This window comes from Drosophila rhopaloa, unplaced genomic scaffold (assembly GCF_018152115.1).
Source record: "Drosophila rhopaloa isolate 14029-0021.01 unplaced genomic scaffold, ASM1815211v1 contig_115, whole genome shotgun sequence".
Classification (NCBI taxonomy): Eukaryota; Metazoa; Arthropoda; class Insecta; order Diptera; family Drosophilidae; genus Drosophila; species Drosophila rhopaloa.
In genome coordinates this window covers 12,127,316-12,154,952 of record NW_025334990.1, presented here as the reverse complement: position 1 = coordinate 12,154,952, position 27,637 = coordinate 12,127,316, and the positions used below count along the sequence as shown (strand labels likewise).

The following is a 27,637-nucleotide window of genomic DNA, read 5'->3' as shown; positions in this document are numbered from 1 at the left end:
AAGCCGAAGTCCGGAGATCCGGAAAAATCAACTTGTATTTTTTGATCAAAACCATGGTCTTATTTTGGAAGGTCATACCTGACTGAATTCGTTATAAAATTTTCACTCGAGTGGCATTCTCAGCTAAAAAATTATATTTTTATCGAATTTTCCAATAAATCATTAATTTAAATTTAAAACAACTTTAAAATGCCTAAAATAAAATTTAATAAGATAAAAATAATACACTAATTGATTTTTGTGCAAAAATGGCAATTAAGTTAAGTAATCGAGCCTGAAGTTAAGAATTGTTTCTTTGGAGTTCCTACAAATGTTAAACTACCATGAAAAATAAACAAAGCAAAATTTTGATTAAATGGGGCATACATGTTATTGTATTTGGCTCCTCTATCGATATATACGTGTGTGTTTTATTTTAAAAAAATGGGTGGCTCGTTTCAAACAGAATTTCTCATACGAAAAAAAACATATTAGAGAGCGATGACTTTTTTTCGAAATTCGAAAAAGCTTTTAGTCAAAGACGAAGAGAGGAATTGCGTTTAATTTCACAACAAGCAAAACCGCTGAGCAGACAAAATTCAACGCCAGTTGCTCCCCGCCATCAAAACGTTTGGGGCTTGAAAATCAATTCAGAGCGGGTATATTTCCGGTGTTTGTTTACTTAACTATACTTTCGTGGAATCCAAACAAAACCCATTAAAAACAGACGACAAAATGACGCAGATGTCCGACGAACAGTTTAGCATACTCATCGAAACAATTCGATCCCTTGCGCCGATCAAAGAGGAGGAGCCGCCTTCAAAGGGAAGCTTCAGCAATTGTACGGTCCGATTCAGTGGCCAGCGGGATCACGATGCCGTGGATGAGTTTATCACTGCGGTGGAGGCGTACAAAGAGGTGGAGGGCATCAGCGATAAGGATGCGTTGAAGGGTCTGCCCCTGCTCTTCAACAATATAGCCGTGTACTGGTGGAAGGGTGTGCGCCGGGATGCCAAGACATGGCCGGATGCCCTGCAACTCCTGCGGGATCACTTCTCGCCCACCAAACCCTCCTACCAGATCTACATGGAGATCTTCGAGACGAAACAGGACCACGGCGAGGTCATCGACTCCTTTGTCTGCAAGCAGCGAGCCCTGCTGGCCAAGTTGCCGGAGGGACGGCACGACGAGGAGACGGAGCTGGACTTCATCTATGGTCTGATGCAGCCCAAGTACCGCGAGAGCATCCCCCGGCACGAGATCAAGAACTTCAGGGAACTACTCGACCGGGGGCGAACTGTGGAGCGCACCAAGCACTGAAGTTGGCTCTAAGTTAGTTAGTTGTACATAATAGGCAAATAAAGAAATCAAATCAATTGAATATCCCAAGAGTCTTTATTTCATCTATATATAAATTATCTGTACACTTTATGAAGCTCTTATCTTTGCAGGTTTTCTAGACACTGTGGAAAAGCTTCCCAGAATGAGGACAGCACGAATTTTTTAATAAATAGATGCCTAGATGAATGTAGTCATTATCTTATATACAAAACTTATGTAACTTTTTGGAAAAGGTAAATATTATTATTTATTATTATAATAGTTAAAAAATATGGAAAAATGATTATTAATAATAACAGCTTTAAATATTAAATTTAAATATCACATATAATACAATGATAGTATATTAGTTATATAGTTCATATTTAAATCTCCCGCCACCGGTGCTGCCACCCAGGTTAGTGTGACCTTCGCCGATAGTTTTTTTCTAGTATTTTAGGGCGGCGTTCTCGCCTCGCCAGCAAGTCTGGCCACGCAGATTTGGCATTTCACAAATCTGCTCCGAGGTGCGTTGCGTTTTCAGTAATATCGTGCAAATAACGTGGAGTTGTGCGTTTTGCCGACCTCCGGATGGGGGAAAGTGCCGCCGGAGGAGCCGATGTCCCCAAGAACTAGGCGGCACTTTTCCGCCAGCCGAAGATGCTTCTCAGATCGCTTTTCCTGCTCTTTCAGGTGGCAGGTCTCTGCTGGCGTCCCCTTTCTCGTCCTTTCTGAGGCTCTGATGTGAGACGGCGACCGTGGATCTGCGACTGGGACTGCGACTGCTGAGCGCCGGGCGGAGGACACGATGACCACCAGCAGCGAGGATGTGCTGCTCCAGATGGGCGAGGTGCGGTACAAGAAGGGCGACGGCACCCTCTACGTGATGAACGAGCGGGTGGCCTGGATGGCGGAGCATCGTGACACCGTAACGGTCTCCCATCGTTATGCGGACATCAAGAGTGGGTGCACCTCCATCACACACATCCCCAGACAGGCAGTAATCCCTCTTCCCCCGCAGCCCAGAAGATCTCGCCCGAGGGCAAGCCCAAGGTGCAGCTGCAGGTGGTGCTCCACGATGGCAACACCTCCACCTTCCACTTTGTCAATCGCCAGGGACAGCCCGCCATGCTTGCCGACAGAGACAAGGTCAAGGAGCTGCTGCAGCAGCTGCTGCCCAACTTTAAGCGCAAGGTGGACAAGGACCTCGAGGACAAGAACCGCATCCTCGTGGAGAATCCCAACCTTCTGCAGCTCTACAAGGACCTTGTCATCACCAAGGTGCTCACAAGTGACGAGTTCTGGGCTACACACGCCAAGGACCATGCCCTGAAGAAGATGGGCAAGTCCCAGGAAATCGGTCCGTATAAAATCCATTATTTTCGTCTTATTTCTCATCTTACGTTTTTAATCCCAGGTGTCTCTGGCGCCTTTTTGGCCGATATTAAGCCGCAAACTGATGGCTGCAATGGCCTCAAGTACAACCTCACCTCCGACGTGATTCACTGCATTTTCAAGACCTATCCCGCCGTTAAGCGCAAGCATTTCGAGAATGTGCCCGCAAAGATGCCCGAGTCCGAGTTCTGGACAAAGTTTTTCCAGTCGCACTACTTTCATCGTGATCGCCTCACCGCCGGCACGAAAGATATATTCACGGAGTGCGGCAAGATCGATGATCAGGCCTTAAAAGCGGCTGTGCAGCAGGGAGCCGGTGATCCCCTGCTGGACCTCAAGAAGTTTGAGGATGTTCCTTTGGAAGAGGGTTTCGGCAGTGTGGCCGGGGATCGCAACGTTGTGAACAGCGGCAACATTGTCCATCAGAACATGATCAAGCGGTTTAACCAGCATTCCATCATGGTGCTTAAGACCTGTACTAATGTGACTTCAGGACCTTCGACCATGACCAATGGCACCAATAATGCAAACGGACCGGTTTCGCAATCCGCCTATACGAATGGTCTAAATGGAAAGGCCTCGGCCACCGCCACAAAAAGTTCCGCAGATCAGGTGGACAAAGACGAGCCGCAAAGCAAGAAGCAACGACTGATGGAGAAGATTCACTACGAGGATCTGGGGGATCCCTTGGTGGAAGCAGACGACGATGCCGCCAATGGAGATAGGGCCAGCAAGTCAAAGCAGTTCGAGCTGTCCAAGGTGGAGCGCTACCTCAACGGTCCTGTCCAGAACAGCATGTACGACAACCACAACGATCCAATGAGTCTGGAGGAAGTGCAGTACAAGCTGGTGCGGAACTCGGAGTCCTGGCTAAATCGCAACGTGCAGCGGACTTTTATCTGTTCTAAGGCCGCGGTAAATGCCCTAGGAGAACTGAGTCCTGGCGGATCCATGATGCGCGGCTTTCAAGAGCAGTCAGCGGGACGTAAGTTTAAAGATAACTTAGCATAACAATCTTTATTCTTTAAAATAATTGAAATTTGTTTCTTCTTTGAATAACTCATTTCTAATTTATTTCATCCGGCCTACAGAACTGGTGCCCAGTGACTTCCAACGAGAGCTACGTCATTTGTATTTGTCGCTGTCCGAGCTGCTGAAGCACTTCTGGAGCTGTTTTCCGCCCACCTCCGAAGAGCTGGAGGCGAAGCTGCAGCGTATGCATGAGACCTTGCAGCGCTTCAAAATGGCCAAATTAGTGCCTTTTGAGGTGAGTTCTTATATCCCATTCTTGGAATAGTTTACGAACTCCCATATCTTTCAGAATCGCGCCATGCACGAGCTCTCGCCGCTGCGCTCCTCACTGACCCAGCACATGAATCAACTGCTGCGCACCGCAAATGGCAAGTTCGCCACCTGGAAGGAGAGGAAACTGCGCAACACCAGGTAGCAAACGCCCAACGGAGGCGATCTCGAGCGTCTGCCACACACCTCAAGAACCATTATTATAGACTAAGAGTAACTATAAGCGTATGCGGAACGCATTGGAATAAAACATTATTTGCAACTTGGTAGACCAGGCCTGTTTCCATGTCTATTTCAGGAGAATTCTGTGCGTGGCGTCGTGACTGCGGTTATTTCAGAACTGCGGTTAATTTTGGTGCGTACCCGTGCCTGTTAATTAACAGAGCTCGCGATTCTATAAAGGTTGTAATTTTGGGCGCTAGGCGCTTCAGTTGGTTGGCAATTCTTGGTCGTGAAACAAAGGTCGAGGGAATTTTGTAAAAATGGATATTAAAATATTCTTTTGCCTAATTGTTTTAAAGTTATCCTTTGTGGGATCCACTTTGTTATTTCAAACTAATTCTGAATTCGGTGTAAATATTATAATTATTATGAATTCTAAGTTTGTATGATTAAAGTCCTTACATTTAGATATTCATGGCCATATCCGTGCCACTTACTTTGAAGAATCGCAATGTCTTCCTGTCGTATAATTACGAATTTAATTACTATCAGCCCGAGCATGTCTACAAGTACCCTCCGATATTGGTGAGTTGCCTGGTTTTTGGTCCAAGTTGATGGGTATACATGTTATATATCGATTCGCTTAGATGGGTAACGATTGGGAGGATAGTTATTTGACGTATGGTACGACTGGAGGTGTGGATAGTAGCAGCAGTAGCAGTAGATCCTTTCCTTTTGTATATAATAACGATACAAAAAAGCTTCGACCTAGGCGCTCTTTGCCGATCATGAGTCGAACGAACTTCTATATAATGCTCGAGGATAAACTGGAGAGGTATGCTTTATTTTTTGTGTATTACTCTGTAATTTATAATGTGATTATTTTGCAGATCAGGCTATTCTGCCAAGCCGTGTCTCCTTCGCTTAATTTGCGAAACCAATGCCTCAACACTTGGCCAAGTCAATGGACTCTTAGGCAGCATAGTGCATATCATATTCACGTAGGTGAAAGAGCTTTTCACAAACTGCTAATCGTGATGAAAGCTCATACCCAAGATGCTAACTGATAAAAGCGAAAGATATTTTTAGCACCACACTTACTAACAGGGATTTCCTCTTGCAGACCCAGCAGCTCGAGTGACGAGAATTTGGACAAAGATTATTACCAAGCCGAATGGGATGGCCATCGGCATGGAGACTGCTCATCTTATGCGAGTCAATGCGAAGAGAATGTCTTGGACCTGATCTCAAGGCCGTTGTACGATGTTCTTCGGGAAACTATGGACAGACGGAATGGAGGGCAATAAACTGGATGATCGATCAGGCGCTTACAGTTTGAACTGCATTAAACCAATTCGGGCCGACACAGATTTCCGATTCTGGGTTTTAATTAACAGTTTATTGGATACGCACCTTTCTTGCCGACTTTTGTCTAAAGCGGCCGCCAGTTGGTTTCAAAACGCTCTAAGTCGAACATCGGAATTTGATTACTATTGGATATAAGAGACTTTTGTTTACCATGTACAGATCTTTGATCTTTAGCTCTTGTCTTCGCTTGTGTGCCATAATAATAAGCTTAAATTTGGTTAACTCTTCGCTGCTTTTTACCACTAACTCTGAATATGGGGTAATTTTGGCACTTGTTTTTGTCCGGCAGTTTTCTGTAAAATGGTTTTTGCTTTGCAGATATTCATGGCCATTTCAGTGCCCATTGGATTGCCGCATCGCAATGTGTTTTTGTCTTATAATTACGAGTTTAATTATTATCAACCGGAGCACGTGTACAAATATCCTCCGATTTTGGTGGGTTCTATACTGAAGTTCGCTTCTTAAGTCTTTTGTTTAAAAGTGTTTTTATTTTAATGTATAGATGGGTCAGGACTTTGAAGAAAGCTATCTGACATATCCGACGACGGGACGTGAGGCTAATGGCAGGCACTGCCAAAACTGTACGGATTGGAAAATACAAGGAAATAAAACTGAATCGAAAAATTCTTCAACAAGTCCTGCTTCACGTGAAAAGCGAGCTTTAACTCTAATGAGTCGCTCCGTTTTTTATGCTATGTTGCGGGATAAATTAAGAAGGTGGGTTCTATGGTTACCAATAATCTCAAGTAGGTTACAATATAAACATACAAATTTTATTTAGGTCTGGTTTTAATGGTGAAGCCTGTTTGCTGCGGTTAATATGTGACACAAATGCCTCGCAACTGGGCGAAGTAAATGGTTTTTTGGGCAGCCTAGTTCACATTATATTTAGGTGAGTTTCATAACTCAAATCAGCTCTAAGCTTTATTTAACGATCCACACTATTGCAGTCCTAGTAGTTCAAAGGAGGAGCACCTGCCCCATGAGTATTACCAGGCCGAATGGGATGGCCGGGAGCATCAGGAGTGCTCCGCTTATACTAAGACCTGTGATGAAAACATCTTGGACCTGATTTCTGTGCCACTGGAACAGGCTCTAAGCGATATTGTAAGCCGACGCAGATGAGAATAAAGTGGACTGCTGAGAAGAACCCAAAAGTATCTTTCTGGGGGTGTTTACCTATCTAATTAGCGGGCACTCGCTTGGCAAGAGCCACGCACTTGCTTTTAGTACTTGGCTTCAATTGCAATTCAGTTGCTGCCTGAACATCGTGGAGGTCTAACGTGCGTCTCTGGCTTGAGAAAATGAATTTCCCTACATACTTTGCCTCCCTGGCTTTTCTTTTAACTATTTATCTGGATATAACCAACTCCTTTGTGGCCTTTACAGCTTCCAGCACCCATGGTGTAAGCTCTTCAATTTATTACTTTACAAAAATAGTTATGATTTCAATATTAGATCTTTGCCGCAATTGCTGTTCCGCTCGAGTTGCCCCATCGAAATGTGTTCGTCTCTTATAATTTTGAGGCCAACTACAATTTACCCACAAACTGGGAGAAATGGACAATATTTGTAAGTTTCATTTTCGGTTTGTTTATGGCTATAAAACGCCACATTTGTTGACAATTAACACGCTTCTGTGGCACAATTAACAGTTCAACCAGAATGGGAGTATTGTTTGGCTATTTACTCATGGTTCTTATTCCAGCAAAACGGTCCCATAGAATCGGAGGAAGTGGTTCAAGATACCGATACTGACACCGAGGCGGAGTCTGCCCGTAAGTTGGTTGATGAGTGCCAAAATTGCACGATGGAGGAAAATGAGGTTGGTGGAGAAGAACAGGAGGAAGTTGAGGAATCTACCAAAGTAACCCACAAAGAACGTAAGGTTCGATCTCTGCTTACTCGCTCCAATATCTATCGCATATTCATAGATAAATTAAAGAGGTGGGTAAATGTTTTATTCAAAAATCCACGGTGCTAAGATATATACATTTTAGGAGTGGCTTTCAAGGCGAATCTTGCTTGCTACGCCTGATTTGCGAGACAAGTGCTGCTCAGTTAGATGAATTCAATGGTGTTTTGGGCAGTTTAATGCATGTCTTATTCAGGTATTATAAAAATATATTATATTCTTAATAAGCCCATCTAATTGTATTCTACCCAAAGTCCCAGCACATCCGAGTCTGAAGATTTGCCCCTTAAGTATTACCAAGCGGAACACGATGGTTGGAATAACCATTGCCATTTTTATGAACCAGGTTGCGGAGAAAGTATTCTAGAGCTTATATCAGAACCCTTTGAAGATATTTTAAAACACATTGAAAGCAATAAAATATAGAACAAAATACATATTTAAAACTTTAGCATGAGTAGAACCTACTGGTTGACCTAATTTGACTTACTGGGTTTTCAATTAGCAACTTTCGCTGCTCGAAACTAGAAATTCTTAATTGGAGCATCACTTCTAGCTAGAAAGAAAACGTTTTCACTTTGTCTTTTTCAAGAGTGGCATTTCAGTTGAATGAGGGCAGTTGTATACAATGGATGGGTATAGGACCCTTCCAGTCCTGTTGCTTTTTGTCCTTTTCCAGACTTCACTAGGCAAGTTCGTTTGGAGTACGGGAGGAGCATCATCAGTAAGTTAATAATTTACTTCACTTAAAGATCTAATATCTAAATGTATCTCCATTAATCATTACATTTTCAGCTTTTTGTGGCCATAGCTCTGCCATTGGATTTACCAAATAAAGAAGTTTTTTTGTCATACAACTTTGAGGCTTCCTACGATTTGCCCAGGACCTGGAAAAAGAAGCCACCATTTTTGGTAAGATTTCTATTGGAGTTCTTAACTGATAATAATATTTAATAAGTGCAATTTTTCTTTGCTCAGCGTCATGGCAATGGCACTAATGATGAAAGTTTATTAAGTGATCACCATGGCCACCATCAGTTTGATGATTTTGTCTACGATGATGACCAACATTCTGGACACAAACATAAGCATAAACATCATAAGAAAAAGAAGAAAACTAAGCCGAAACCTGGAACTGCTGGCAAACCACCAAAAAACAAGCCCAAACATAAACACAAAAAGAAGCATAAGCCCAAACCGAAACCGAAACCACCACCAGAGGAGGAGGAGGAGGATGACTACAAGGACTTCTTCCAGGGATTCCCCATAGATGGCATGGGTGAACCCGTGGGCAGAGATCGTGAAAAGAGATCCCTGCTCTCAAGATCTAAGTTCTATGAGATACTTAGTCATCGTTTCGAAATGTAAGTAATATTACATATTTCAAGAGTTTTTCTAACCCACTATTTTGATATATTTTCTAGGCATGGTTTAGGCTTGGGCGATCGCTGTTTATTGAGATTGATTTGCGAGGCGAATAGCTACCAATTGGGGGATCTCAATGGAGTGCTGGGCAGTTTGGTCCATATAATGTTCAGTCCCAGTACTTCTCGATACGAGGCATTACCTAAGCGTTATTATATCGCCGAGTTGGATGGCCGGAATGACAACTGTGGGGGCTATCATCCGCAATGTCACCATAATATTCTCGACTTGATCACGCAACCCCTGACTAATAAAGCCAAAATGAACTAATATACTTTCTAGATTTTTATGTATTTTTCATGAACATTTTCAGCGCTTGCCAAGGACATTTTTTCGCATAGGCCTTGGCCTCTTGGCACATCCTGTTATTCCGTTGCCACATTTTATCTGGACATGTGAATATCAGGCGGGAATAGGCACAAAGGCTGTAGAAGAGGGCGTGTCTGTCACAGGCTTCGCTCTGACGACTCAATGGAGACAGCTCCTGGTATTTGCTCCTCACCACCGATGAACAATTGGCGAAGTTGGAATCATATACATCGATGGTGGGTGCACTGTTAAAAGCACGTTCCAACATGGGACGAATTTTCGCCTGAACCAATCGGTTTCCCTGCAGAGCTGAGCTGGCATTAAAGATGCAGGCCAGGCGGCACTTAATGGGAAAATTCAGACAGTTAACTAAGTTTACTTAGTATATAATTTTACTACTCACACTTGCCTCAGGTCCCGAACTATGGCATTCTTTATTATAAACTCCCCAATTTGGCATAGGTGCTGAGCAGCAAATATGTACATTCTATTAGAAAATAATGAATTTTATATGAAGAAGAGTAAAAAGGCTGTGACACTTACCTGCACAGATTTAGGAGCTGCCTTGCACTTGGCAGCTTCAAAAGGAAATGTTAGTTCCAATAAAATCAAGGCAACAAGTATACGCCCTGACTGCATAGCTAAAGCTTCGATAGCAGAATGAATTAACTCAATGTTGAAAAATATGTTTGCGTGTGATTAGCAAAAAGATTACATGGATGATATCCCATACCTTAACGTTAACCCACTGATGTCGCTAGGCATTAGCTTAGTACCTTACTTCATTTGGCAGTAAAACAGTAAAAATAAGTTATTTCTTTTGTAAGTCCAGGTATTTTCTTTTTTTTCCAAATTTTCGTTTGATCCTGTTCTGATGAAAGAGTATTATCTTCAAAATGTCTTCTGTTGTGCTGCAGTTGGTGGGCTTTCTGTGTCTTCCTTTAATTGTGTATAGTGCCACCAGTGAAGTGGGAATTCAGAAATGTACGGAGCTGCTAAACACTCAAAAGTTGGTATTCTGTTGTGGAAAGTCCTTTCTTGATAAGTTTTTATTTGTGGGCTCCAATTGTACTCCCTATTGGGATGACTTTGGACCTGTAAGTAACATTCCTGTATATAATTTTAATGTACTGAATAAGGAAATCCCCGCAGTGCCGCTATGAGTGTCTTTATAAGCACTGGGACCTCCTTGATCAGGATAACAAGATTAAGAAGCCGGAACTCTATATGATGATCACAAGCTTGTACAGTCCCTTGAATGGTTATCATAAATATGGAACCGCCTTGAAGGCTGCTCACGAGACTTGCGAGGCCTTGGGCTCCAGGCACGCCGACTTCCTGTTGCTCTTCAACAACCAGGTGGCGGATCATCTGGGCATGGGCTCCTCCAACTGCTTGCCCTATGCCATGCTCCATGCCCAGTGCACTACGATCTATGTCACAGCCGACTGTCCCAGCGAATTCTGGCGGGAGGAGACGGAGTGCAATGATCTGAAAAGAGTGCTGGCCAGTTGCACCAAGAAACTGGACGAAAAGAGTGAAATCGAGGAAAAAGATAACTTGCAGGACAATGGGAGTGATCACATATTTTCGGAGGGATTCCATCTGCTTTTGACCAGTTTTCTAACCCTGATTATCTCAAGGTTCTTGTCTGATTCCTAATATTTCCCATAGATGAAGGATGTTTCATTCTTACAATTATATCTCACCTGGCTAAACAATAGGTATCGCCTCTAAATTGCGTTGCGGTTTTAAAGTTTCTAATTGTTCAAGCGATTGCATTTAAACTGATTCAATTCAGACAGTATAATTGCATTTGTCTGGCTCTGGTCGAGCCCCCAATCGAACTTATTGTTGGACTTTGACCCACTTGAAATTCACCACCGTCCATCACGATGACTGCTCATTTTGGCTCACGTGACCGCCGTTTAAAATGTTTTTCTATGCTCGATTAATTAGTGGATCGCCCCGAAACTGGAGTTATAAATTAAGCGGTTAAAGGCAGACTAAGCTCAGACTGACTGAAATAATGGCCTGGAATATAGCTCTGCTGATCTGCTGTTTGGTGGCAATGGTTGGGAGCACTACCACGGATGTGGACTGTACTCTTCGTCAGGATTTCAATGTGAGTTTAATTGAAAAATCAATCAACCAATATAGAATTCTAAAAACCCCAAAAAATACTTATATTTCAGACCGTTAAGGACTGTTGTGCCTATCCTACATTTAGGTTTGATAATTTCAGGAATCAATGTGGTAAATATATGCCAATTGGTGCTCCCAGAGTTTCACCCGTAAGTTTTAAGACATAATCCATTTTCTTGGTACATTTATTAACATAAAAAATTTGAATAGTGCCTGTATGAATGCATCTTTAATGTGACGAACACCGTGGTGGATTCAGTTATTGATCCTGATAATGCCAGAGTTCTTCTTGAGAGGCTTTTTGGTAATAATCGGGACTTTCTGGAAGCCTATTTTAATGGTCTAATGAGTTGTACGGATTCTGTCCAAGAGATGATGAAGAACAAGAAACCTCGATCCAACAGTAGTGGCAAACAGTGCTCTCCATTGGCAGTATTTTATGGGGTTTGTGCCCAAAGATACGTCTTTAACCACTGCCCACCATCCAGTTGGTCACCAACTGAATCATGTGAAATGGCGCGATTGCAAAACATGAACTGTCCAAGTGCGAGATCAACACGTGTTTCTGGCTTTAAAAAAGTTTAGCGCTATATGCGGTAATAAAAAAATTAAATGAGCATATTACTTTCATGATGGGAAGTGAGTCAAGTAAATGGGCCATACCGAAAGTCGTTAGGACATCCGGTTCGAGTAGTATATATGGGATATGGGGGAATGCACGAAAGGCAGAAGTTAAAAGAAATGCTTCACCTGCTGACTTGGGTTCTACTATTCACACCAGCTTTTCAGGCTGCAGAGAAATCCTGCTCGGAAAGGCCAGATGTAACTGTGAGTACAATACTTAAAGCCAAGTTAAGATACTAAATACTAAAATTTTCTAGGCCTTGAAAAATTGTTGCAAGCTGCCTAATCTGGATTTCTCAAGCTATAATTCCAAGTGCGGTCAGTTTTTGATTAATGGGGTTCATGTAACACCAGTAAGTGAAAGCTGAAAATGAAAATTTAGTTTATTGATTAATTTAATCTGAAATTACAGTGCAGCTTTGATTGCATTTTCAAAGCGGCAAATGCTATAAACGGCACAAGTTTGGTGATGGAAAACGTGGAAAAGATGATGCGATCTATTATGGACTCTGATGAATTTTTACAGGTCTATATGGGCGGTTTCAAGACCTGTGCTGCTCAGGAGCAGGTTATGATTAAGTCCTTGAAACGTCGCCGAGTGCCCGTCACTGGAAGATGTGCCTCCATGTCCTTGATGTACGGCCTGTGTGCCCATCGGTATTTCTATCGCAATTGCCCGGAAAGTGTTTGGAGCAAGACTGCCGGCTGCAATGAGGCCAGGGAGTACAACATTCGTTGCGACGCTTTCTAACTGGCTAGCCCATTAAAACGAAATAAATCACATTTTACCAGCTGCTTTGATCACTGTGTGATGATATTTATTCGGCTCAGTTAAACAGAACATCCCGCCAGGTGGGTTTTTCTTGGTATCCAAAGACTTCTTGCCCAGATGAACAGCCCAACTGGTTCATAGATTCATCTCCTTCTCCCTCCATATTTATGTTGGCTATTAAATAAAGTCGTAAGCTTATTTCCTAGTATGCATTATGGTTTTGATTCTCACCTAGTTCATCCAAACTCATGCCCAAACGTTTGGCATGTTGCATTACAGCTTTCATCAGCAGATTGGTATCCACAATACCGTCATGCTGTACATCTTGCAAAGAGATCATGATATCCTCACCCAAATTCTCCTCAAATAAATCCTGTCTGTCTGTGGACAGTTCGTGGTCACCTTCGTAAGACTAAAAGAGGATTTATATTTTTATCCATATGTAGGTTTAAGGTTATTTACCTCAGGACCTATCACAAAGTCCTGGAAGGCGGCTTGAACAGTCGACCAGAGGAAAAGGCAGCTGACAAAGGTTAACTGGTTCATGGCAGGTTAATTGACAACTGTTTCCCAATCGAACAGCGAACTTTGACTGATCATAAAACCCAATGGAAGCAGACGGAAAGCACTCTTGCTCATTTGTCATGGTCAATTTGCAGCCTAATGGTTAACATATAAAGGTCTGATGTTAATGATACTTAAAAAGCAAGCATCCTATTAAACTTAATGAACGAAACTTTTACTTTAAATGTTTGTTTACATTTTATAAATATGTAAATCTATATGGGCCATCAACTGCTGGGCAGCGGAACATGCGGCAATGGGTTGCACTGTTCGGCGAATTCCTTGGCCAAATTGCAGGGTTTTTCATTTTTCCACATCTTTGCTGGGCAATTAAGGAAAGTCTCGGCATTCACACAGCTATATATTATTCCGGCAAAAGGTGAACAGCCATGGGGCAGGACTTTATATGACTCAATGTTCGATGACTTCATGTGACCCTTAACTGGATGAAATCAGTGAAACTATAATTAATTTTTAAAGGTGGTGGCTACCATAAATTACACTCACCGTTGGACAGGCAGGACTCAAAAGAGTGTACTATATGGGTAACGATATCCTGATCCCGTCGATGAACATGCTGTTCCAAATACTGCTTAACCGTCTCCATTCTTATTTTTCCATTGACCATAGCTCCCGTTTCCCGATAGATACAGTCAGGATAACACTGAAATAGTTACAGTACTTAAAGGATACACTTCCCTTAAAAACATATGACTACTTACCAAATGGGCAAAACTGGGATATTTGGAATTAGCCGACTTCAAGCCACTCACGTATTTGTGGCACTTCTGGGGCACATCTCCCATATCCAATTGCGGAGTACGACAGCAAGTGTTTATGTCCTGAAAGAATGACTTATTATTTCAGGAATTCTGCCGCCATAAATTTTCCGCTCACAAAATTATTAAAGTTCGGCGGCGCTGAACAGTTAAAAGCCGCCTGCGAACATTCCAACAATAGGAGCAGAAAACCAGAAAAAAAGATTGATTTTTGCATATTTTTAATACAGTGATTAATCTTCAATGTGGTGCCGTGAAATGAATAAAATTTTTCTAACCCACCGCCAGCCGCTTTATATAGCCAAATTTGGCCCGTTTTTAATGGGCTTGTAATGAAGTCGGGTCGTTTGCCATTGTTTGTTGGTTCAATGCGTCTGCCGAAGGCTGAGAGCAAACAGCAGCCGGCTCACAAAGGTTGACTGACTGATGACTGGACTCGATTCCACTCGATTATTTGGCAGGCAGCTCGTGCGTGACAAGAATTGGGGAAATACCAGAAGCTTCCGCAAATTGGGCAAAAGTAATATGAATGGGCGATAAAAGCGGGATAAAGCCGACTGACTCATATCGGAAGGCATTCAGGTAAAGCTGCGGCTAATCCTTTCGCTATTCCGTTACATCCTAATTAGAGCTGCGTGTAATTAATGAGAATGTGGAAAGACGAGACCAGAGGCACCGAGGCGTTGAAGATGCCAGCTAAGTAATTGTTCAGAGCTCCCACCACCGACTTAGATGTTTGTGCTTGGTGCACTGGGAGAAATGGCAGCTAGGTTTTGAGATATGTGAAATTTTCGAGCTCTACTCAGGTAACAACGTAATGATACCAATATTAGTATTTGCAGGTAGATGGGTAGAATATAAATACCAAAATATTAATATACACTTAAAAATACCCAGCCACATCTGTGCACAGATGGTTTGAAGAAAAAATCCTTGAACCCATAAGTTTTTAAGAACCAAAATCAGTTTTGATTTGTAACTCAACAAATGTGAATGTGTTTTCTTTGAAGATCGCTATTTTGATTGGTTTTTATTATATGCATAAATCTAAAGCCAATTGATTTATTTTAATTATTTTTAACTTTATTTACAAATAAAACCCAGTCACCTGTTTTTTTTGTGTCTAATAATTCGATTGATTTTCTAATAAATGATAATATATTAACAACCAAAGCGGATTTTGTATTTTGCACAAGAAAAATAACTGTACTAATATTACTTTCTATTAAGGCCCCTAGCCTTTTTGGTGAGTATATAAATATCAAAAACAATGTTGTTTATTAAGATATTCTCCATTCTTTAGCAAACTCTTGAAAAATGTGGGATATGATAGAGCAGATTTATTTAGGGGACGCCACAGATGTGGACTACAAAGCAGTGCCTTCCCCATGGACAGGATCCCTCGACGAGCTTCGGGATCGGATGAACCTCATCGATGGACACATCTACAAACGTACTACTCGGGAAGGTCATGTGGAGCGAGATCCGGTGCCGGAAAAAGTCCGAGTGTCCATAAGGTACAGAGGTTACTGGGAGGGCGATGATGCTGCCTTTCAATCTGCGAAACTGCGAGAATTTGAGACTGGTGGGGATATGGTGCTCAAAGGTCTGGAGGCCGCTGTTCGCACCATGAGACCTTACGAAAAGGCGGACTTTGTGATATCCAAAGAGCTGCTCTTCGAGGAGATGGGCTCTTCGTCTCACATCAAACCCAAGTCAGATGGGCTGTTCCAGGTGGAGGTCATCGATTACTCGCCCATCGCAGATATCGAAATCCCAATGGAGGAACGCGACAAGTTCCACGTTGTCTATCCCCAGGCAAAGGATTTGTACAAGAAAGGCAAGATTTGGGTGAAGCGATTGCGTTATCCCAATGCGGTGACCGCTTTTCAGGAGGCTACCAAATCTTTGAAGACTTGTCGGATTGCCAATGCCGATGAGAAGCGCCAGCAGACCGATCTGCTGATTCTCCTTTCCCTTGGTCTAATGATATGCTATAATAATAGGGGGAAGCCGAAGTGGTCTTGTAATGTGATGAAAGACGTGCGCCGTCTGACTGGGAATAATCCTCCCTGGAGGACGCTCTTCCAGGAAGGACGCGCTTTGGCTGAATTGGGGGAATACGAGCGTGCCCTCAATTCCTATAAGGAGGCGCTGAAAAAGCAGACGGATAACGAGTATATCAAAGAAGAGATCATCAGCATCACAAAGAGGATCACCAATCTCCAGAAGGATAGACGAGATCTTTGGCACCGAACCAGGAACATGACAGATGCAGATGATTGATCCGGCAAGAAGGCGGGAACCTAAAAATTACACAATAAATTAAATAAACAAAACCAATTTTATTGCACTTTCTTTATTTTGAGAGAATTTTGCTAACTTTTCTTATACGATTTAATAATTTTGATAGAATCTTGCATCTGCCTTACGAATATAAATATTTATAAGTAAGAATATTATAAAGAAACTATTTAATCTTAAATTTTTAATCTGAATAAATTATTTTTTTGCAAGTAGAAATACTGCTTTCATATATTTGTTCAGTGTAAATATATGGGAACTTTTCTTTTGTGAGCCTGCTTTGTCTTCTGCTCAGTGATTTGCTCCTTATGTTTCTAACCACTAAGCTGATGGCTTTTTGGGCATAAAACGATTTCAACGAAGCTGCTTTGTACTTAAGGTGAGCTTAAATGCTGTGGGAGTACATTATTCGAATGGAAGTAAGGCAACTTCATAATCCTTAATGAATTAAAACGGGCTTATCAAAGTTACGCACTCAGATTGGTTTTAGTTTTCCAATTTCCTCGGCCATATCTTGTTAATTGAAAAAACATTTTCTATACCACATCCGAACAATGCCTGCAACAAAGCTGAAGCATTCAACTGATTCCCTGTGTAGTCCTGCACGGAATTAAAAAACATTGAGGTAGAAAGTGTGACAAACATTAAAAAGGAGAAAAAAGCGGGGCAAAAAAAATCGATTGAAATGCGTGTGACATTAAATATGTATGAGACAGGACAACCGCTTTAATGCGTACAGGGAACTGGAGAATCGTGCCAGCAGAGAAACACAGAGAATCGGAGAAACAGAGAAAAGACGAGGGGGAGGAGCACTATACGAACATGTCTTTGCTTTTGGCATGGAGAGAAAACATTTTTAAATTGGAATTTAAATGCTCCTGAGTGGCAGTTGACATTAGCATTTGTTTGAAAATCAAACAGTTTGGATAAGGATGTCGCCACCCCCACAAAATGTCCTGCAACCCTCATGTGTCACACGCATTCCAAGGCCCGCAGCAGCCAGAGCATCCGTCTAAATGTTTATCACTGTAATATAAAATTTAGCAGACGGCAAAAAAAAGCCTGTAAATAAAAATGTTGCCTTTGTTTTCTCTACAATTTAATTTCCGACATTTTCCGGGAACCATTTGCCACACAGGCCCAGGCATATTGATATTTCAATAACTGTCAGTCGCCGTGGGGCTGCCACTTGAGTTTAATTTGATTAGGCCACGTGAGAGGTGTCTTGTGGAAGCATTGGAAAACTCGCAATTAATTCGGCCTGCGACTTCAAAGGACCCGCCCTCCTGGTGTTTCACATCCGTATTATCTCTCTGCCGAATCCGGAGTATCCCTTTTCCTCATTCCGTAAACAAACAGGCAGCGAAATGCTGCGCAAACATGGGTCCCAACAAATATTTGCATAAATCAAATAGGCAGATTTTCAGGCATTAGAACTGCAATCGAATCGGTCCTTGTTTGAGGACCTTTACCTCCCCTCCCATCCCCTCCCCCCTGCGGTTCCACCTGTTGCCTGGCGGAAAGCTTTGGCAACAGCTTGTGGAATGCAGCTTTGCGAGCTTTCCCCGTGTGGATTCCAAAATTGGCGCCTTTTGGTAAGAACGCGAGGCTTGTTAAGACACATCCTTCGGGCTTCCCATCAGTTATCAGCGGAATGTGAGCGAGTGCGGTTCGGTTCGGAATTTCGAATTTTACGGAAACCATTCAAAATCGTTTGAATGGAAACAAATATTTGAAATATGTGCCAATACAAAGAATGGGAATTTTAATAAGCCAATAAATGAATAACAAATAGCTGCCCTATTTAATTCAGAAAACTTTTCAAAGTCAATGGCCCTTTGTGGGTGAAATAAATTCCAGTGTCGCTATAGCAAATAATCCCGCATATAAATGTGAACACAATAGAGTTTTGGCCCAGTGTGTGGGCGTGTGTCAATAACCAAGGCAACTATCAAACACGCCCTCTCCCGCAAAAACAGCTTAAACATAATCATTTCGCAGCTTAGAAGGCGTTAAACGCATTTAAGCCGGGTCAAGTAAGTGGTCGAAAGGACAAAAGACTCCGGGCATTGTGTCTTCGGTGGTCAGTTAAAAAGTGCCCCAGTGTAAAACCCAAAAAAAAACCAAAGGATACCAGGGAAAATAGAGGGAGTGGTCAAGGCATCCCATTCTGCGGATACCAGCTTAGTTAGCAAAGAAGGTAGGCAATTTCTGTGCAGAAGGGAAAGGGCAACAAATTGCGGTTAATTAAAATGCCAGTGCATACATACGCTCACCTGCTGAAAACAATACAAATCGGTTACCAAAGGGAAAATTGTGCGGCCGAAAGAGTCGGGATGATGGGTTTTTGGGCGTCTATTGTTTTGCATGTTTGCAGTATCGATTGGTTAAGTTACAGCCAGAAATCAGCCATCCTTCATCCACCCATAAACTAAGTGATAACCAGGAAGGACATGATGGACCCAGCTTTATGGACTTCCGCTGCAAGCTGAGTAAATCTCGGCCAAATATCCCTGGCATTTCGGCAACTTGTTATGCATTAAACCAAATTTTTATTAGACCAATAAATAACAGATTTGGTGGTTAAGTTCCTTTCTTTTGTGGCGGATTTTTATGGGCTTATGCACGGACTATCCTGAGAAGTGGAGATCCCTCACGTAGGCTGAGGTATCCAACTGCAGGCGCCTGCACGTGCCGCGTACAATGGGCGGAAGGCAAAGGAGAGCCGTTAAAGGCCAGACAATAAAACGCAACACTTGTTGGCAATCGCCTGAGTGTCTGCCCCATCCTCCTGCCACAGGATATGTGCTGACTTAAGCACTGGAAGTGGCCAGCAGATCAGGTTCAGGCTCAGTCTCATGCGGAAATGGAAATGAAAATGGCAGTGCGTGCCTGCAAATTATGATGTTGGCTTGCCCACTGTCTAGACTGGCCATTCCTTATCGGCCTCTGAGGAAGCTTCAATAAATTCCCATTCATAAAATTTAAGCGGCCAACAAGGATGAATAAAAGGAGCCATTCATTTTCTCAGCCTTGTGCGATATGTATGCTAATTATTATATCATATATTTCCCCAGCAAATTTTCTTTCTGTATTCCCGATCGAATACATTGTTTCCACGCTTAAATGAGCAATTTAATTACAAACTTTCTATACGCCTCTATGGCTGCCTTTGGCCATGCGGCGTATACGTAATGTGCTGCTGGTCTCTTGTGTGGCATGTTTATAAATTGTAAATGCTTCGCTTTTTTACCACTGCTGCTCTGTCAGGTTATGCATATAAAATTTAATGAGCTACATTAATGAGAACCGAAAATAGCACTTTGCAATGACGGTGGCAATTGTGAAAGTACAAGCTGAAAAAAACGAACTTCAATGGCTTGCAAAAACTGGAATTTAATCTTTTTTGCGCATACTTTTGTGGGATAAGTGCTAAATGCGAACGCTTGCCACTATTCGCACTGTTATTATATTTTCAATCCTCTAAAGAAATCCCCGGCAATTGCGAGCAAACATTTATAAGCATTATATATATAAGCAGCCGGAAATTGCTGAAACTCTCACATGGGCGGGAATAGAAAGTAAAGCACACACAAGCAACAATCCCAACAATCCCCCAGTTTTTTGTTGTGTCGCCTTTGGCAAATCCATTGTGTGCAATCGCACGAGATTAGATACAATCTTCTATAATGGGATGTGGAAAAAGAAGGCAGAGGAGCAGAAGGAACGATGTGTGATTTGTCCATCGTGTCTTGCAAACCCATTTCTTATGCTGGCGGATATTTCTGGTAATGTCCTTTTTTATGCCACCGTTGATTCGTCCAAGCTGAATGTGTTTTTGCTTGTTTTCCCGCCGGGCGTACATTCGTCAAATTGACTGGCCATAAATGAGATTTGTCCATGCGAGCTGTCAGAATGAATTTGCATTTACATTCCGATATGAAATGATTCGTGTCTTAGTTGGGTTTTTGGACCTTTCTCCAGACTCAATTGAAATCCAATATGCAATTAGCAACTGTGGCCATAATTTTAGCCTTCTAATTTCGTCTGACTTAATTTATGAGGTAATTAGAAGCGGTCCTTTTCCATTTTTTTCATTTTCAAATATTTTCAACTTAAATTTGCGGCTGGTATATTGCTGTCTTAACTCATCTGTGTTGGGCTGTAGAAAAAGGAGGCAACGGGGCGTATGTGTTATAAGTAACCGAGCGGCTAATGAACCAGGACCTTGGAAAACTCCGGAAAAGACGTGCAGGCATGTACTGTACCGTACAGTAATAATCAGCCAGTCTTTTGTTTTATGTGCATGCGTTAATTTACGAGAAAAACAAAAAGGAGCAACAATGGACCAGGAAAATACGAAGGCAGACACAGTGGGAGCCATAAGTAGAGCACCCAAGCTGCGGGCGGAATTTTCAATTTGCCCGAGGGTTTAATATTTCATGAATTGTGGCTGGAAATTCCAGTGCCAATTAGAAAATCGCTCAGGGAAAGTGCGGTCCGAGTAAATCGGAAATTCCACAGAAAGTAATTGGTTTGGGTTGGGTAGCAATTCGAAGAAATCCTTTTTAAGCATTGGTTGTTGGCTTTCCCCTGGGAATAATGTGGTTTCAAGTTTATTTAAAATTTACCAGAACTAAGTAGTAAGTGGTAACTGCTTCCGCTTTGATTTTAAAGGGTACAGACAACTTTTTCAGAGCACTGTACAGAGTACAACCTACATATTTAATAACTCGTGTGTGTGTGTCTTATTTCCTGCCCTGTTTTATGTCATGCATTAATGTAACGATGCATCATTTATGCCATTTATTATCAGATCATAAATGTGAGATTTCGTCTCTGAGGCAGAGGAACCCAAAACAAGGCAACCCAGCCTCCTATCTTTAGCAGGAAGTTAGCGTTTCTAATTTCTATCACCATCAACCTTGACTCGGGCCCTTTGACTCCATTTTTATGGCCCCATATCAGTAGCGAAAACAGGCCTCTGATCTGCTGACTTTTCTGTCCGCCTTTGATGGCAAAACTAATGAATTTTTATGGCACTGGGCCTGTGCATTTACTTATCTAGCCACCCTGCTTTCCATGGAAATGTTCTTCGACTTAAAGCTCACTCCCCGCAGAATTTATGGTCCTTTAAGCCAGCCACGAAGTAGGCGTGGCCCGGACTCGGTGAAACATGGCCAATGCAATTAACACACACAGGCCAAAAGCCGCAATCTGTGGTGGAGCGGGCAGAAGGGTTGGCGATTGAACTTTGCCCGTCAGCTTGCTTTCAGCCAACCGCAGGGGAATCCCCTTACAATTGAGGGAATTATAACTTTCTGATTGAACGAATTCTGCAAGGGAGATCTAAACAATATTCAAGAAACATCCGATTTAGTACTGCACATATTAATCCAGGCAGCTAAAACCTAAATTGCTGTATTCTACTTAGAAGTACTCAATTTAGCAACATTTAAACATTTTAATAAAGTGTATTTTAGCATACAACTTGAAATGCTATTATTTTAGTGAACAGAAATATGATATCCATATCAGAATAGCATAGCTTTAAACACAAACAAAAGTATAATACAATTTTAGCCTGAAAATTATAAAAACACAAATTCTTAGACGGGGTAAATGCGTTGATAAAATGTACAGAAAATGTTTATGAATTGGGAAGACTTCTATTTTAAAAATGAATTCATTCAATTTATTTATCACATAGGAGATTTTGATGATTTATGATGATTTTATAAAAATACCCCTTTTTTAAAATACTGTTTTATTTTAGTACCTGAAGTGGCAGTGCTGAGTGGCAGGATGTGGTAGAATGTGGTAGAATGTGGTAGAATGAGTGACCACAACCACATCGATTCGGTGAATGCCAGCGGGAGTGATCCCCTCCTGGAGCTGCACAACCTGGCAGACATCGGCGAGAGTGTGGAGCTGCAGTGTCTGGTGCAGGAGCACATCGAAGCCTCGACCTATGGCAACGCCAGTGACCACTGCCTCACCCAGTTCGACTCGATCCTGTGCTGGCCAAGGACTGCCCGCGGAACCCTGGCGGTGCTCCAGTGCATGGACGAGCTGCAGGGGATTCATTACGATAGCACCAGTAAGTGAGAGTGAATCATGCTCCCCTTTGACATTTGCTTACACTTGGAAAACTTGGGACTTTTATGAGATCTTAAAAGACAGCTAAATTTAATAATGACTCACTAAAAATGAATAAGAATCTTATTAAAAGTTCAGTAATATAATAGCGATTAAGTATGCATTCGGCAGATAACTAGAGAATTAAAATTTGCTTTAACATGCAGCATTAAGTCATCTTAAGCATGGCTTCAAGTCCCTGTTATCCTCCAAAAAGTAAAATTTTGATTGAGACAAACAAGAGTTAATGGCATCCAGTCTATTTTGAAATTGTTGACCTTTTCTTTGCGTGCCTTTTTGAACCCGCCCAGAGAATGCAACGAGGTTCTGCCACGCCAATGGAACCTGGGAGAAGTACACCAACTACGATGCCTGCGCCCACCTGCCCGCCCCCGAATCCGTGCCGGAGTTCGAGGTCATCGTGGAGCTGCCCACCATTATCTACTACATCGGTTATACCCTCAGCCTGGTCTCGCTCTCGCTGGCGCTGATTGTTTTCGCCTACTTCAAGTGAGTGGACCCCCCTTGGTCTGGTGACCCCAATAGCATTGCCTGGCATTTATTTTTGCTTAACACCCCCACCCCCACCCCCTTCAAATGCCCCGCCCATTTCGTTGTGCCACAGGGAGCTGCGTTGCCTGCGCAACACCATTCACGCCAATTTGTTCTTCACGTACATCATGTCGGCTTTGTTCTGGATACTCTTGTTGTCCGTCCAGGTGGGTATTATGTCCGCGAGATAATTGCAATTGCAGTCTTATTAAATCATACTTGAGAGTATATTAATACCGAGCAATGAGACTGAAAGCAGTAGTTATTTAATAAGGCTTACCCCTTAATCTTAAGATATCCATCCGAAGTGGCGTGGGCAGTTGCATTGCCCTGATCACCCTCTTCCACTTCTTCACGCTGACGAATTTCTTTTGGATGCTGGTCGAGGGATTGTACCTGTACATGCTGGTGGTGAAGACCTTTTCGGGGGACAATTTGCGATTTAATATCTACGCCTCCATAGGCTGGGGTAAGTCTGAATGTCTCTCCATGTGGGCGACCAATTAAGTCTCCCCCCTCCCCTTCTCCTGGTGACAGGTGGTCCGGCCTTGTTCGTTGTCACTTGGGCGGTGGCCAAGAGTCTGACGGTCACTTACAGCACCCCCGAAAAGGTAAGTCTGCTGTGGGATTACAGCCGGGCGGCCCATTGAGTCTTCTCTTCTTTCTGTTGCCTTTCTGACAGTATGAAATCAACTGTCCCTGGATGCAGGAGACCCATGTGGATTGGATATACCAGGGACCCGTCTGTGCCGTGCTAATCATCAATCTCACCTTCCTGCTGCGCATCATGTGGGTGCGTATGGCCTTACACGGCAAAAAATATATTTTAAGTGATTTAAGACACCTGCAAAACTAATATTTATGTTGGTTTATCTCCCACAAAATCTCTTACTTTACTTAATTTATGCTTTGTATAATCATTTCTTATTTAATAAGCTAGGTAATGAATTGTATAATAATTTAAAGGGGGGTTCATTACTTTTTAAAGATACATATTATATTATATTTTAGTTATTAAATATATAAATGAAACTTCTTTTTCCATGACTGTTTGCTGAGTGTGCATTGTCAAAAAAGTAAGCCAGATTATCAAGTTCCTTCGCTTTTAGGTTCTTATCACAAAGCTGCGCTCGGCCAATACAGTGGAGACTCGTCAGTATAGGAAAGCAGCCAAGGCCCTGCTGGTGCTCATCCCCCTTTTTGGCATCACCTACCTGGTGGTGCTCGCTGGACCATCGGAATCTGGCTTAATGGGTCACATGTTCGCCGTACTGAGAGCCGTTTTACTCAGCACTCAGGTGGGTTTTGTCTGCCAAAGCATAAAGCTCTTTTTTTTGCTAAAGGAATGTGTACGTCACAGGGCTTCTCGGTGTCGCTGTTCTACTGTTTCCTCAACTCGGAGGTGCGAAATGCACTGAGACACCACATTTCCACGTGGCGGGACACGCGCACCATCCAGCTGAACCAAAACCGACGGTAAGTACTTCTAAGTTTTAAGTTTGCTCACAGCACAAGTGCAAGTCCCCAGACAGGAAGTCCCCAGGAAAAACATAAACGGATATTAACAACTACTAATTATAGACGTTGTTATAGGAATTTAATGAGCTTGGCAAATAAACTTTCTTTTATGTATTTGTTTACGGGTCAACAAAACCAATACTAAAAGTTTAGTTTATAACCTTTTTGATGTTTAATGGTAGCACAGAAATATAAGGATTTTAAGTCCTAACAATAATTCTATTATAATTAAAAAATTTAGTTGAAAATAATAATATTAAATGAGCGTTTTAAAAATCGGATTTCAAGGCAATTAAAATATAGCATATACAATCTTTTGATAATAATTGAAAAGTATTTGGAATAAAAACACATTAATTCTTGATTTAGACAATAATTGTCTTCCACCGTCTATGTATACTAATTTTATTTTCTATGTTATCTTCTTAAATCTCCGCAGTTACACGACGAAGAGTTTCACGAAAGGCGGTGGTTCCCCTCGAGCCGAGAGCATGCGGTAAGTTACCGGGTAATGGTGGTAATTGGAGGTAAGAAGTGACGGCCTTTCTTGACCCGACCCCCTTTACAGACCTTTGACCAGCTACTACGGACGTGGAAAGCGGGAGTCCTGCGTGAGTTCGGCCACCACCACCACACTGGTGGGTCAACATGCTCCACTTTCGCTCCACCGGGGATCCAACAATGCCCTGCACACGATGCCCACGATGGCGGGCAATGCCATGAGTTCCGGCAGCACTCTGAGCGTAATGCCCCGGGCCATTAGTCCTCTGATGAGGGTGAGTGGGGGAAGGAGAAGGACGTCGTCCAGATCCTGACTAATCGTTCTTGACATTACAGCAAGGACTCGAGGAGAACTCGGTGTAGACAGAGCCTCAGCAACTGCATCTTAAGAGACTGAACTTTCATTGAATTCCACTTCCGTGTCGGAGATCTGCGAGTGCGATTAGTTACTATAGCTAGTACCATATTTTAGGAGGAGTGCGATGAAAGAACGAAACCAAGTACCAAGCGGAGCAAGCAAGCCAGTTAAGTTAGGTCAATCGTTTTAAACTGTTAGATGTCGTCTATGTGAACCGCTGAGAGCCCTATCCCATAGAAGAAAATAACCCATTGCGCCATTTACTCCAACTGTAGCTGTTGAATTTAACTCAATGTGCAAATGGATTAATTCTCTGTATGAAACACAAATCTGAGCATCTAAATAAATGTTCTATTTACTTCGGTGTACATGATTGGTCTTTTATTGTGGGGGATGCGAATTCTTTTTCTGGTCCTTTGATGATGCAGCTTATGTGGTTTCAAAAAAATTCCGAGAAATTTTTTTTCTTTGGTGTAAGCTGTTATGGCTACAAATATGGAAAAAGTTGAAGGGAAAAGTTGACACAGCAAACACATGTTCCGCTCCTCACAACTTTTCTAAAAGTATGCAACAGTTTGGCAAGCCAACAATACAGCGCCACGGAACTCAAACATCTTTTACGATAATCTGCGAACGAAAAGTTTCATGGGCAAAACTTTCTATCAAAACCAACATTTTATGAAGCTGACAGGATAGAGGAACAGAATTCTCTGATTATCAAGGATTCGGAGCTCTTAACATTCTATCAAGCCTTTAAGTGCAGAAGAAGCTCACTTAAAGGTAGCCCTTTCTCACACTTTTCAATTTCGACCAATTACATTTATAATTAATTGAAATTTCAGTGGCTGATGAAAAATATACCCATAGACGGCCTAATTGTTCGCTAATTGGACCTGAGCGCGGCAAACAGTGAAAAGTTTAATGAGTTAATTGACCAAAGTTGAGAAAAAAGGTTCCCCTTAAACCGCCATCTGCTTTAAAGGTTAACTTTTGGGAACTTAGCATCCAAATGGCTTCTGCACTTAGCAGCGTCCCTTGGAAATATTAAGTTGAAAGCGTTGCACACATTTTGGCGTTCTCAAAATTCATGGCAACTACTGCCAGTATAGCCCCAAAATGCTCATAAATGTTGCATGAGAAGCGGCCATGCAAGTACAGATAAAAACTAGGAGTGCTGGCGGTCCTTTTTATGGCTTAGACTTTTAAGTACCCATTTAAATAAGGAATTAAATTTTACAGAAAAAATTCAATAATTTTTAATACATATTCAAAGTGTGTTTCAAATATGTGTTTTCTTGAATAAATATTTATTTGTTTAAGAAAAAAGAATGTGTTTCGTATTTTACATCATTTTTCCCATCTAAGTTTTATGAACTATTTGTGATTTCTGTAGAAATAATATTCATATTTATTTCCAGCATATATTATTTTTTATAAATCTTAAAAATCCATATTTTCTCTTAACAAAATCCAATACCAATACTCCCTAAAATTACAGGGTTCACAAATTCTAAAGCGAGGAGCAGACAAAGGCAAAATCCAGATAGAAAAGAGAATTCAGAACCGAATACAAATGTAAATATTCCACTCCAACTACTGCTCCATTCGTAAAGAATGCATGCCAACATAAAAAATAAAATAAATATAAATGTTTAATGTGCTTGAAATATGCACGAAACGTTTGTTCTTCTCTTCATTTGATATGCGGAGATTTCTTTCGTTATTTCGCTCGCTTTTTGTGTTTCGTGGTTTTTTATATCCGCCGGAAGCGGCGATTGCGGTAGCCACGTTTCTGTGCTTAGCCTAATTGTAAAGGCCCAAAGTGGCACTATAGTACAAGTTTAAAGGTATCGAGAGGCATGCCATCCAAACAAACTTCTCGTAAAACTTATGCATACAGTGTGGCAAATGAAATCACATCAATGTGTGGCAAGTCCTTAACTTCGATGCCCCCTCAACTTTCGAACTTCCGTCAACATATGCGTCGTGTGCAGCTGTCGCCTTGAAGATCCTTTGCCTGCCAACCGGCGACAAGGACACTTGCCAGCACCTGAAGGACCCAGATAAGAGGGGGCAAATGGCGGCAAATGGCGGTGGCAGGCAGTCAAACGGGGCGCCACAAAAATGCCAACGCAATTGTAGCATTTTAATTAACCAAATTGTGCGCATAAAATGGCAACTTCAGCAGCAACGCGGCAAACGGAACT

At 42.1% G+C, this 27,637-nt stretch overlaps 14 protein-coding genes across 16 annotated transcripts; 11 read left to right on the top strand and 3 right to left on the bottom strand.

Annotated features, from left to right (window-relative positions):
* Positions 1-578: 578 nt before the first annotated feature.
* On the top strand, positions 579-1,360 carry LOC108045039 (activity-regulated cytoskeleton associated protein 2). The gene has a single exon (XM_017124211.1). It carries the CDS (start codon positions 715-717, stop codon positions 1,297-1,299), a length of 585 nt encoding a protein of 194 aa, XP_016979700.1. The 5' UTR covers positions 579-714; the 3' UTR covers positions 1,300-1,360.
* Positions 1,361-1,770: 410 nt separating this feature from the next.
* Positions 1,771-4,265, top strand: LOC108045080 (general transcription factor IIH subunit 1). Of its 2 annotated transcripts, XM_017124270.2 has the most exons (6): positions 1,771-1,826; positions 1,993-2,261; positions 2,321-2,659; positions 2,717-3,679; positions 3,786-3,961; positions 4,016-4,265. In XM_017124270.2, exons 2-6 carry the CDS (start codon positions 2,108-2,110, stop codon positions 4,139-4,141), a joined length of 1,758 nt encoding a protein of 585 aa, XP_016979759.1. In that variant the 5' UTR covers positions 1,771-1,826; positions 1,993-2,107; the 3' UTR covers positions 4,142-4,265. The 2 variants fall into 2 exon arrangements, with proteins under 2 accessions (XP_016979759.1, XP_016979758.1); XM_017124269.1 differs by lacking the exon at positions 1,771-1,826 and having other exon boundaries at positions 1,836-2,261.
* A 324-nt stretch (positions 4,266-4,589) lies between these two features.
* On the top strand, positions 4,590-5,465 carry LOC108045019. The gene is made up of 4 exons (XM_017124191.1): positions 4,590-4,743; positions 4,806-4,993; positions 5,049-5,159; positions 5,282-5,465. The coding sequence occupies exons 1-4, from the start codon at positions 4,633-4,635 to the stop codon at positions 5,463-5,465; spliced, it is 594 nt and encodes a 197-aa protein (XP_016979680.1). The 5' UTR covers positions 4,590-4,632.
* Positions 5,466-5,610: 145 nt separating this feature from the next.
* Positions 5,611-6,651, top strand: LOC108045020. The gene is made up of 5 exons (XM_017124192.1): positions 5,611-5,785; positions 5,845-5,961; positions 6,029-6,243; positions 6,308-6,418; positions 6,477-6,651. Exons 1-5 carry the CDS (start codon positions 5,678-5,680, stop codon positions 6,649-6,651), a joined length of 726 nt encoding a protein of 241 aa, XP_016979681.1. The 5' UTR covers positions 5,611-5,677.
* Positions 6,652-6,794: 143 nt separating this feature from the next.
* LOC108045048 lies at positions 6,795-7,876 on the top strand. The gene is made up of 5 exons (XM_017124219.1): positions 6,795-6,932; positions 6,985-7,098; positions 7,235-7,473; positions 7,527-7,637; positions 7,696-7,876. Exons 1-5 carry the CDS (start codon positions 6,831-6,833, stop codon positions 7,865-7,867), a joined length of 738 nt encoding a protein of 245 aa, XP_016979708.1. The 5' UTR covers positions 6,795-6,830; the 3' UTR covers positions 7,868-7,876.
* A 160-nt stretch (positions 7,877-8,036) lies between these two features.
* Positions 8,037-9,138, top strand: LOC108045044. Its single transcript, XM_017124216.1, has 4 exons — positions 8,037-8,165; positions 8,237-8,353; positions 8,420-8,805; positions 8,866-9,138. The coding sequence occupies exons 1-4, from the start codon at positions 8,070-8,072 to the stop codon at positions 9,134-9,136; spliced, it is 870 nt and encodes a 289-aa protein (XP_016979705.1). The 5' UTR covers positions 8,037-8,069; the 3' UTR covers positions 9,137-9,138.
* On the bottom strand, positions 9,139-9,829 carry LOC108045045. Its single transcript, XM_017124217.1, has 3 exons — positions 9,719-9,829; positions 9,579-9,662; positions 9,139-9,518 (listed from the first exon to the last, which is right to left on the bottom strand). Exons 1-3 carry the CDS (start codon positions 9,812-9,814, stop codon positions 9,153-9,155), a joined length of 546 nt encoding a protein of 181 aa, XP_016979706.1. The 5' UTR covers positions 9,815-9,829; the 3' UTR covers positions 9,139-9,152.
* A 130-nt stretch (positions 9,830-9,959) lies between these two features.
* LOC108045034 lies at positions 9,960-11,015 on the top strand. 2 transcript variants are annotated; one of them, XM_017124205.1, is made up of 3 exons: positions 9,960-10,272; positions 10,328-10,818; positions 10,900-11,015. In XM_017124205.1, exons 1-3 carry the CDS (start codon positions 10,072-10,074, stop codon positions 10,910-10,912), a joined length of 705 nt encoding a protein of 234 aa, XP_016979694.1. In that variant the 5' UTR covers positions 9,960-10,071; the 3' UTR covers positions 10,913-11,015. The 2 variants fall into 2 exon arrangements, with proteins under 2 accessions (XP_016979694.1, XP_016979693.1); XM_017124204.2 differs by lacking the exon at positions 10,900-11,015 and having other exon boundaries at positions 10,328-10,840.
* A 172-nt stretch (positions 11,016-11,187) lies between these two features.
* On the top strand, positions 11,188-11,914 carry LOC108045035. Its single transcript, XM_017124206.2, has 3 exons — positions 11,188-11,300; positions 11,371-11,469; positions 11,531-11,914. Exons 1-3 carry the CDS (start codon positions 11,205-11,207, stop codon positions 11,903-11,905), a joined length of 570 nt encoding a protein of 189 aa, XP_016979695.1. The 5' UTR covers positions 11,188-11,204; the 3' UTR covers positions 11,906-11,914.
* A 129-nt stretch (positions 11,915-12,043) lies between these two features.
* On the top strand, positions 12,044-12,695 carry LOC108045021. Its single transcript, XM_017124193.1, has 3 exons — positions 12,044-12,148; positions 12,202-12,297; positions 12,357-12,695. Exons 1-3 carry the CDS (start codon positions 12,062-12,064, stop codon positions 12,693-12,695), a joined length of 522 nt encoding a protein of 173 aa, XP_016979682.1. The 5' UTR covers positions 12,044-12,061.
* Positions 12,696-12,771: 76 nt separating this feature from the next.
* LOC108045050 lies at positions 12,772-13,277 on the bottom strand. The gene is made up of 3 exons (XM_017124222.1): positions 13,179-13,277; positions 12,948-13,128; positions 12,772-12,890 (listed from the first exon to the last, which is right to left on the bottom strand). Exons 1-3 carry the CDS (start codon positions 13,260-13,262, stop codon positions 12,772-12,774), a joined length of 384 nt encoding a protein of 127 aa, XP_016979711.1. The 5' UTR covers positions 13,263-13,277.
* Positions 13,278-13,507: 230 nt separating this feature from the next.
* On the bottom strand, positions 13,508-14,101 carry LOC108045049. The gene is made up of 3 exons (XM_017124220.1): positions 14,003-14,101; positions 13,788-13,944; positions 13,508-13,722 (listed from the first exon to the last, which is right to left on the bottom strand). Exons 1-3 carry the CDS (start codon positions 14,084-14,086, stop codon positions 13,508-13,510), a joined length of 456 nt encoding a protein of 151 aa, XP_016979709.1. The 5' UTR covers positions 14,087-14,101.
* A 1,091-nt stretch (positions 14,102-15,192) lies between these two features.
* LOC108045043 (inactive peptidyl-prolyl cis-trans isomerase shutdown) lies at positions 15,193-16,365 on the top strand. The gene is made up of 2 exons (XM_017124215.2): positions 15,193-15,305; positions 15,363-16,365. Exon 2 carries the CDS (start codon positions 15,377-15,379, stop codon positions 16,343-16,345), a length of 969 nt encoding a protein of 322 aa, XP_016979704.1. The 5' UTR covers positions 15,193-15,305; positions 15,363-15,376; the 3' UTR covers positions 16,346-16,365.
* Positions 16,366-18,033: 1,668 nt separating this feature from the next.
* On the top strand, positions 18,034-25,798 carry LOC108045032 (diuretic hormone receptor). The gene is made up of 12 exons (XM_017124202.2): positions 18,034-18,563; positions 22,140-22,463; positions 22,813-23,011; positions 23,127-23,220; positions 23,348-23,522; positions 23,591-23,664; positions 23,736-23,846; positions 24,163-24,351; positions 24,414-24,529; positions 25,011-25,067; positions 25,140-25,347; positions 25,409-25,798. The coding sequence occupies exons 2-12, from the start codon at positions 22,199-22,201 to the stop codon at positions 25,433-25,435; spliced, it is 1,515 nt and encodes a 504-aa protein (XP_016979691.1). The 5' UTR covers positions 18,034-18,563; positions 22,140-22,198; the 3' UTR covers positions 25,436-25,798.
* Positions 25,799-27,637: the final 1,839 nt, after the last annotated feature.

Bases quoted from the DNA above. Each gene is read 5' to 3' on its own strand.
- LOC108045039 (XM_017124211.1), top strand. From the start codon at position 715: ATGACGCAGATGTCCGACGAACAGTTTAGCATACTCATCGAAACAATT.
- LOC108045080 (XM_017124270.2), top strand. From the start codon at position 2,108: ATGACCACCAGCAGCGAGGATGTGCTGCTCCAGATGGGCGAGGTGCGG. The intron at 2,262-2,320 runs GTGGGTGCACCT...CTTCCCCCGCAG, and splicing joins TCGTTATGCGGACATCAAGA to CCCAGAAGATCTCGCCCGAG. The intron at 3,680-3,785 runs GTAAGTTTAAAG...TCCGGCCTACAG, and splicing joins TCAAGAGCAGTCAGCGGGAC to AACTGGTGCCCAGTGACTTC.
- LOC108045019 (XM_017124191.1), top strand. From the start codon at position 4,633: ATGGCCATATCCGTGCCACTTACTTTGAAGAATCGCAATGTCTTCCTG. The intron at 4,994-5,048 runs GTATGCTTTATT...ATTATTTTGCAG, and splicing joins CTCGAGGATAAACTGGAGAG to ATCAGGCTATTCTGCCAAGC. The intron at 5,160-5,281 runs GTAGGTGAAAGA...TTCCTCTTGCAG, and splicing joins ATAGTGCATATCATATTCAC to ACCCAGCAGCTCGAGTGACG.
- LOC108045020 (XM_017124192.1), top strand. From the start codon at position 5,678: ATGTACAGATCTTTGATCTTTAGCTCTTGTCTTCGCTTGTGTGCCATA. The intron at 5,962-6,028 runs GTGGGTTCTATA...TTTAATGTATAG, and splicing joins ACAAATATCCTCCGATTTTG to ATGGGTCAGGACTTTGAAGA. The intron at 6,419-6,476 runs GTGAGTTTCATA...ACACTATTGCAG, and splicing joins CTAGTTCACATTATATTTAG to TCCTAGTAGTTCAAAGGAGG.
- LOC108045048 (XM_017124219.1), top strand. From the start codon at position 6,831: ATGAATTTCCCTACATACTTTGCCTCCCTGGCTTTTCTTTTAACTATT. The intron at 7,099-7,234 runs GTAAGTTTCATT...TTCTTATTCCAG, and splicing joins GGGAGAAATGGACAATATTT to CAAAACGGTCCCATAGAATC. The intron at 7,638-7,695 runs GTATTATAAAAA...TTCTACCCAAAG, and splicing joins TTAATGCATGTCTTATTCAG to TCCCAGCACATCCGAGTCTG.
- LOC108045044 (XM_017124216.1), top strand. From the start codon at position 8,070: ATGGATGGGTATAGGACCCTTCCAGTCCTGTTGCTTTTTGTCCTTTTC. The intron at 8,166-8,236 runs GTAAGTTAATAA...TTACATTTTCAG, and splicing joins GTACGGGAGGAGCATCATCA to CTTTTTGTGGCCATAGCTCT. The intron at 8,806-8,865 runs GTAAGTAATATT...TATATTTTCTAG, and splicing joins CTTAGTCATCGTTTCGAAAT to GCATGGTTTAGGCTTGGGCG.
- LOC108045045 (XM_017124217.1), bottom strand. From the start codon at position 9,814: ATGCAGTCAGGGCGTATACTTGTTGCCTTGATTTTATTGGAACTAACA. The intron at 9,663-9,718 runs GTAAGTGTCACA...ATTTTCTAATAG, and splicing joins CAGCTCCTAAATCTGTGCAG to AATGTACATATTTGCTGCTC. The intron at 9,519-9,578 runs GTGAGTAGTAAA...TTTCCCATTAAG, and splicing joins GTTCGGGACCTGAGGCAAGT to TGCCGCCTGGCCTGCATCTT.
- LOC108045034 (XM_017124204.2), top strand. From the start codon at position 10,072: ATGTCTTCTGTTGTGCTGCAGTTGGTGGGCTTTCTGTGTCTTCCTTTA. The intron at 10,273-10,327 runs GTAAGTAACATT...AAATCCCCGCAG, and splicing joins ATTGGGATGACTTTGGACCT to TGCCGCTATGAGTGTCTTTA.
- LOC108045035 (XM_017124206.2), top strand. From the start codon at position 11,205: ATGGCCTGGAATATAGCTCTGCTGATCTGCTGTTTGGTGGCAATGGTT. The intron at 11,301-11,370 runs GTGAGTTTAATT...CTTATATTTCAG, and splicing joins CTCTTCGTCAGGATTTCAAT to ACCGTTAAGGACTGTTGTGC. The intron at 11,470-11,530 runs GTAAGTTTTAAG...AAATTTGAATAG, and splicing joins GTGCTCCCAGAGTTTCACCC to TGCCTGTATGAATGCATCTT.
- LOC108045021 (XM_017124193.1), top strand. From the start codon at position 12,062: ATGCTTCACCTGCTGACTTGGGTTCTACTATTCACACCAGCTTTTCAG. The intron at 12,149-12,201 runs GTGAGTACAATA...AAAATTTTCTAG, and splicing joins CGGAAAGGCCAGATGTAACT to GCCTTGAAAAATTGTTGCAA. The intron at 12,298-12,356 runs GTAAGTGAAAGC...CTGAAATTACAG, and splicing joins ATGGGGTTCATGTAACACCA to TGCAGCTTTGATTGCATTTT.
- LOC108045050 (XM_017124222.1), bottom strand. From the start codon at position 13,262: ATGAACCAGTTAACCTTTGTCAGCTGCCTTTTCCTCTGGTCGACTGTT. The intron at 13,129-13,178 runs GTAAATAACCTT...ATCCTCTTTTAG, and splicing joins ACTTTGTGATAGGTCCTGAG to TCTTACGAAGGTGACCACGA. The intron at 12,891-12,947 runs GTGAGAATCAAA...TTTATTTAATAG, and splicing joins CATGAGTTTGGATGAACTAG to CCAACATAAATATGGAGGGA.
- LOC108045049 (XM_017124220.1), bottom strand. From the start codon at position 14,086: ATGGGAGATGTGCCCCAGAAGTGCCACAAATACGTGAGTGGCTTGAAG. The intron at 13,945-14,002 runs GTAAGTAGTCAT...TAACTATTTCAG, and splicing joins ATCCCAGTTTTGCCCATTTG to TGTTATCCTGACTGTATCTA. The intron at 13,723-13,787 runs GTGAGTGTAATT...GATTTCATCCAG, and splicing joins TGAGTCCTGCCTGTCCAACG to TTAAGGGTCACATGAAGTCA.
- LOC108045043 (XM_017124215.2), top strand. From the start codon at position 15,377: ATGTGGGATATGATAGAGCAGATTTATTTAGGGGACGCCACAGATGTG.
- LOC108045032 (XM_017124202.2), top strand. From the start codon at position 22,199: ATGAGTGACCACAACCACATCGATTCGGTGAATGCCAGCGGGAGTGAT. The intron at 23,665-23,735 runs GTAAGTCTGCTG...CCTTTCTGACAG, and splicing joins CTTACAGCACCCCCGAAAAG to TATGAAATCAACTGTCCCTG. The intron at 25,068-25,139 runs GTAAGTTACCGG...CCCCCTTTACAG, and splicing joins CCTCGAGCCGAGAGCATGCG to ACCTTTGACCAGCTACTACG.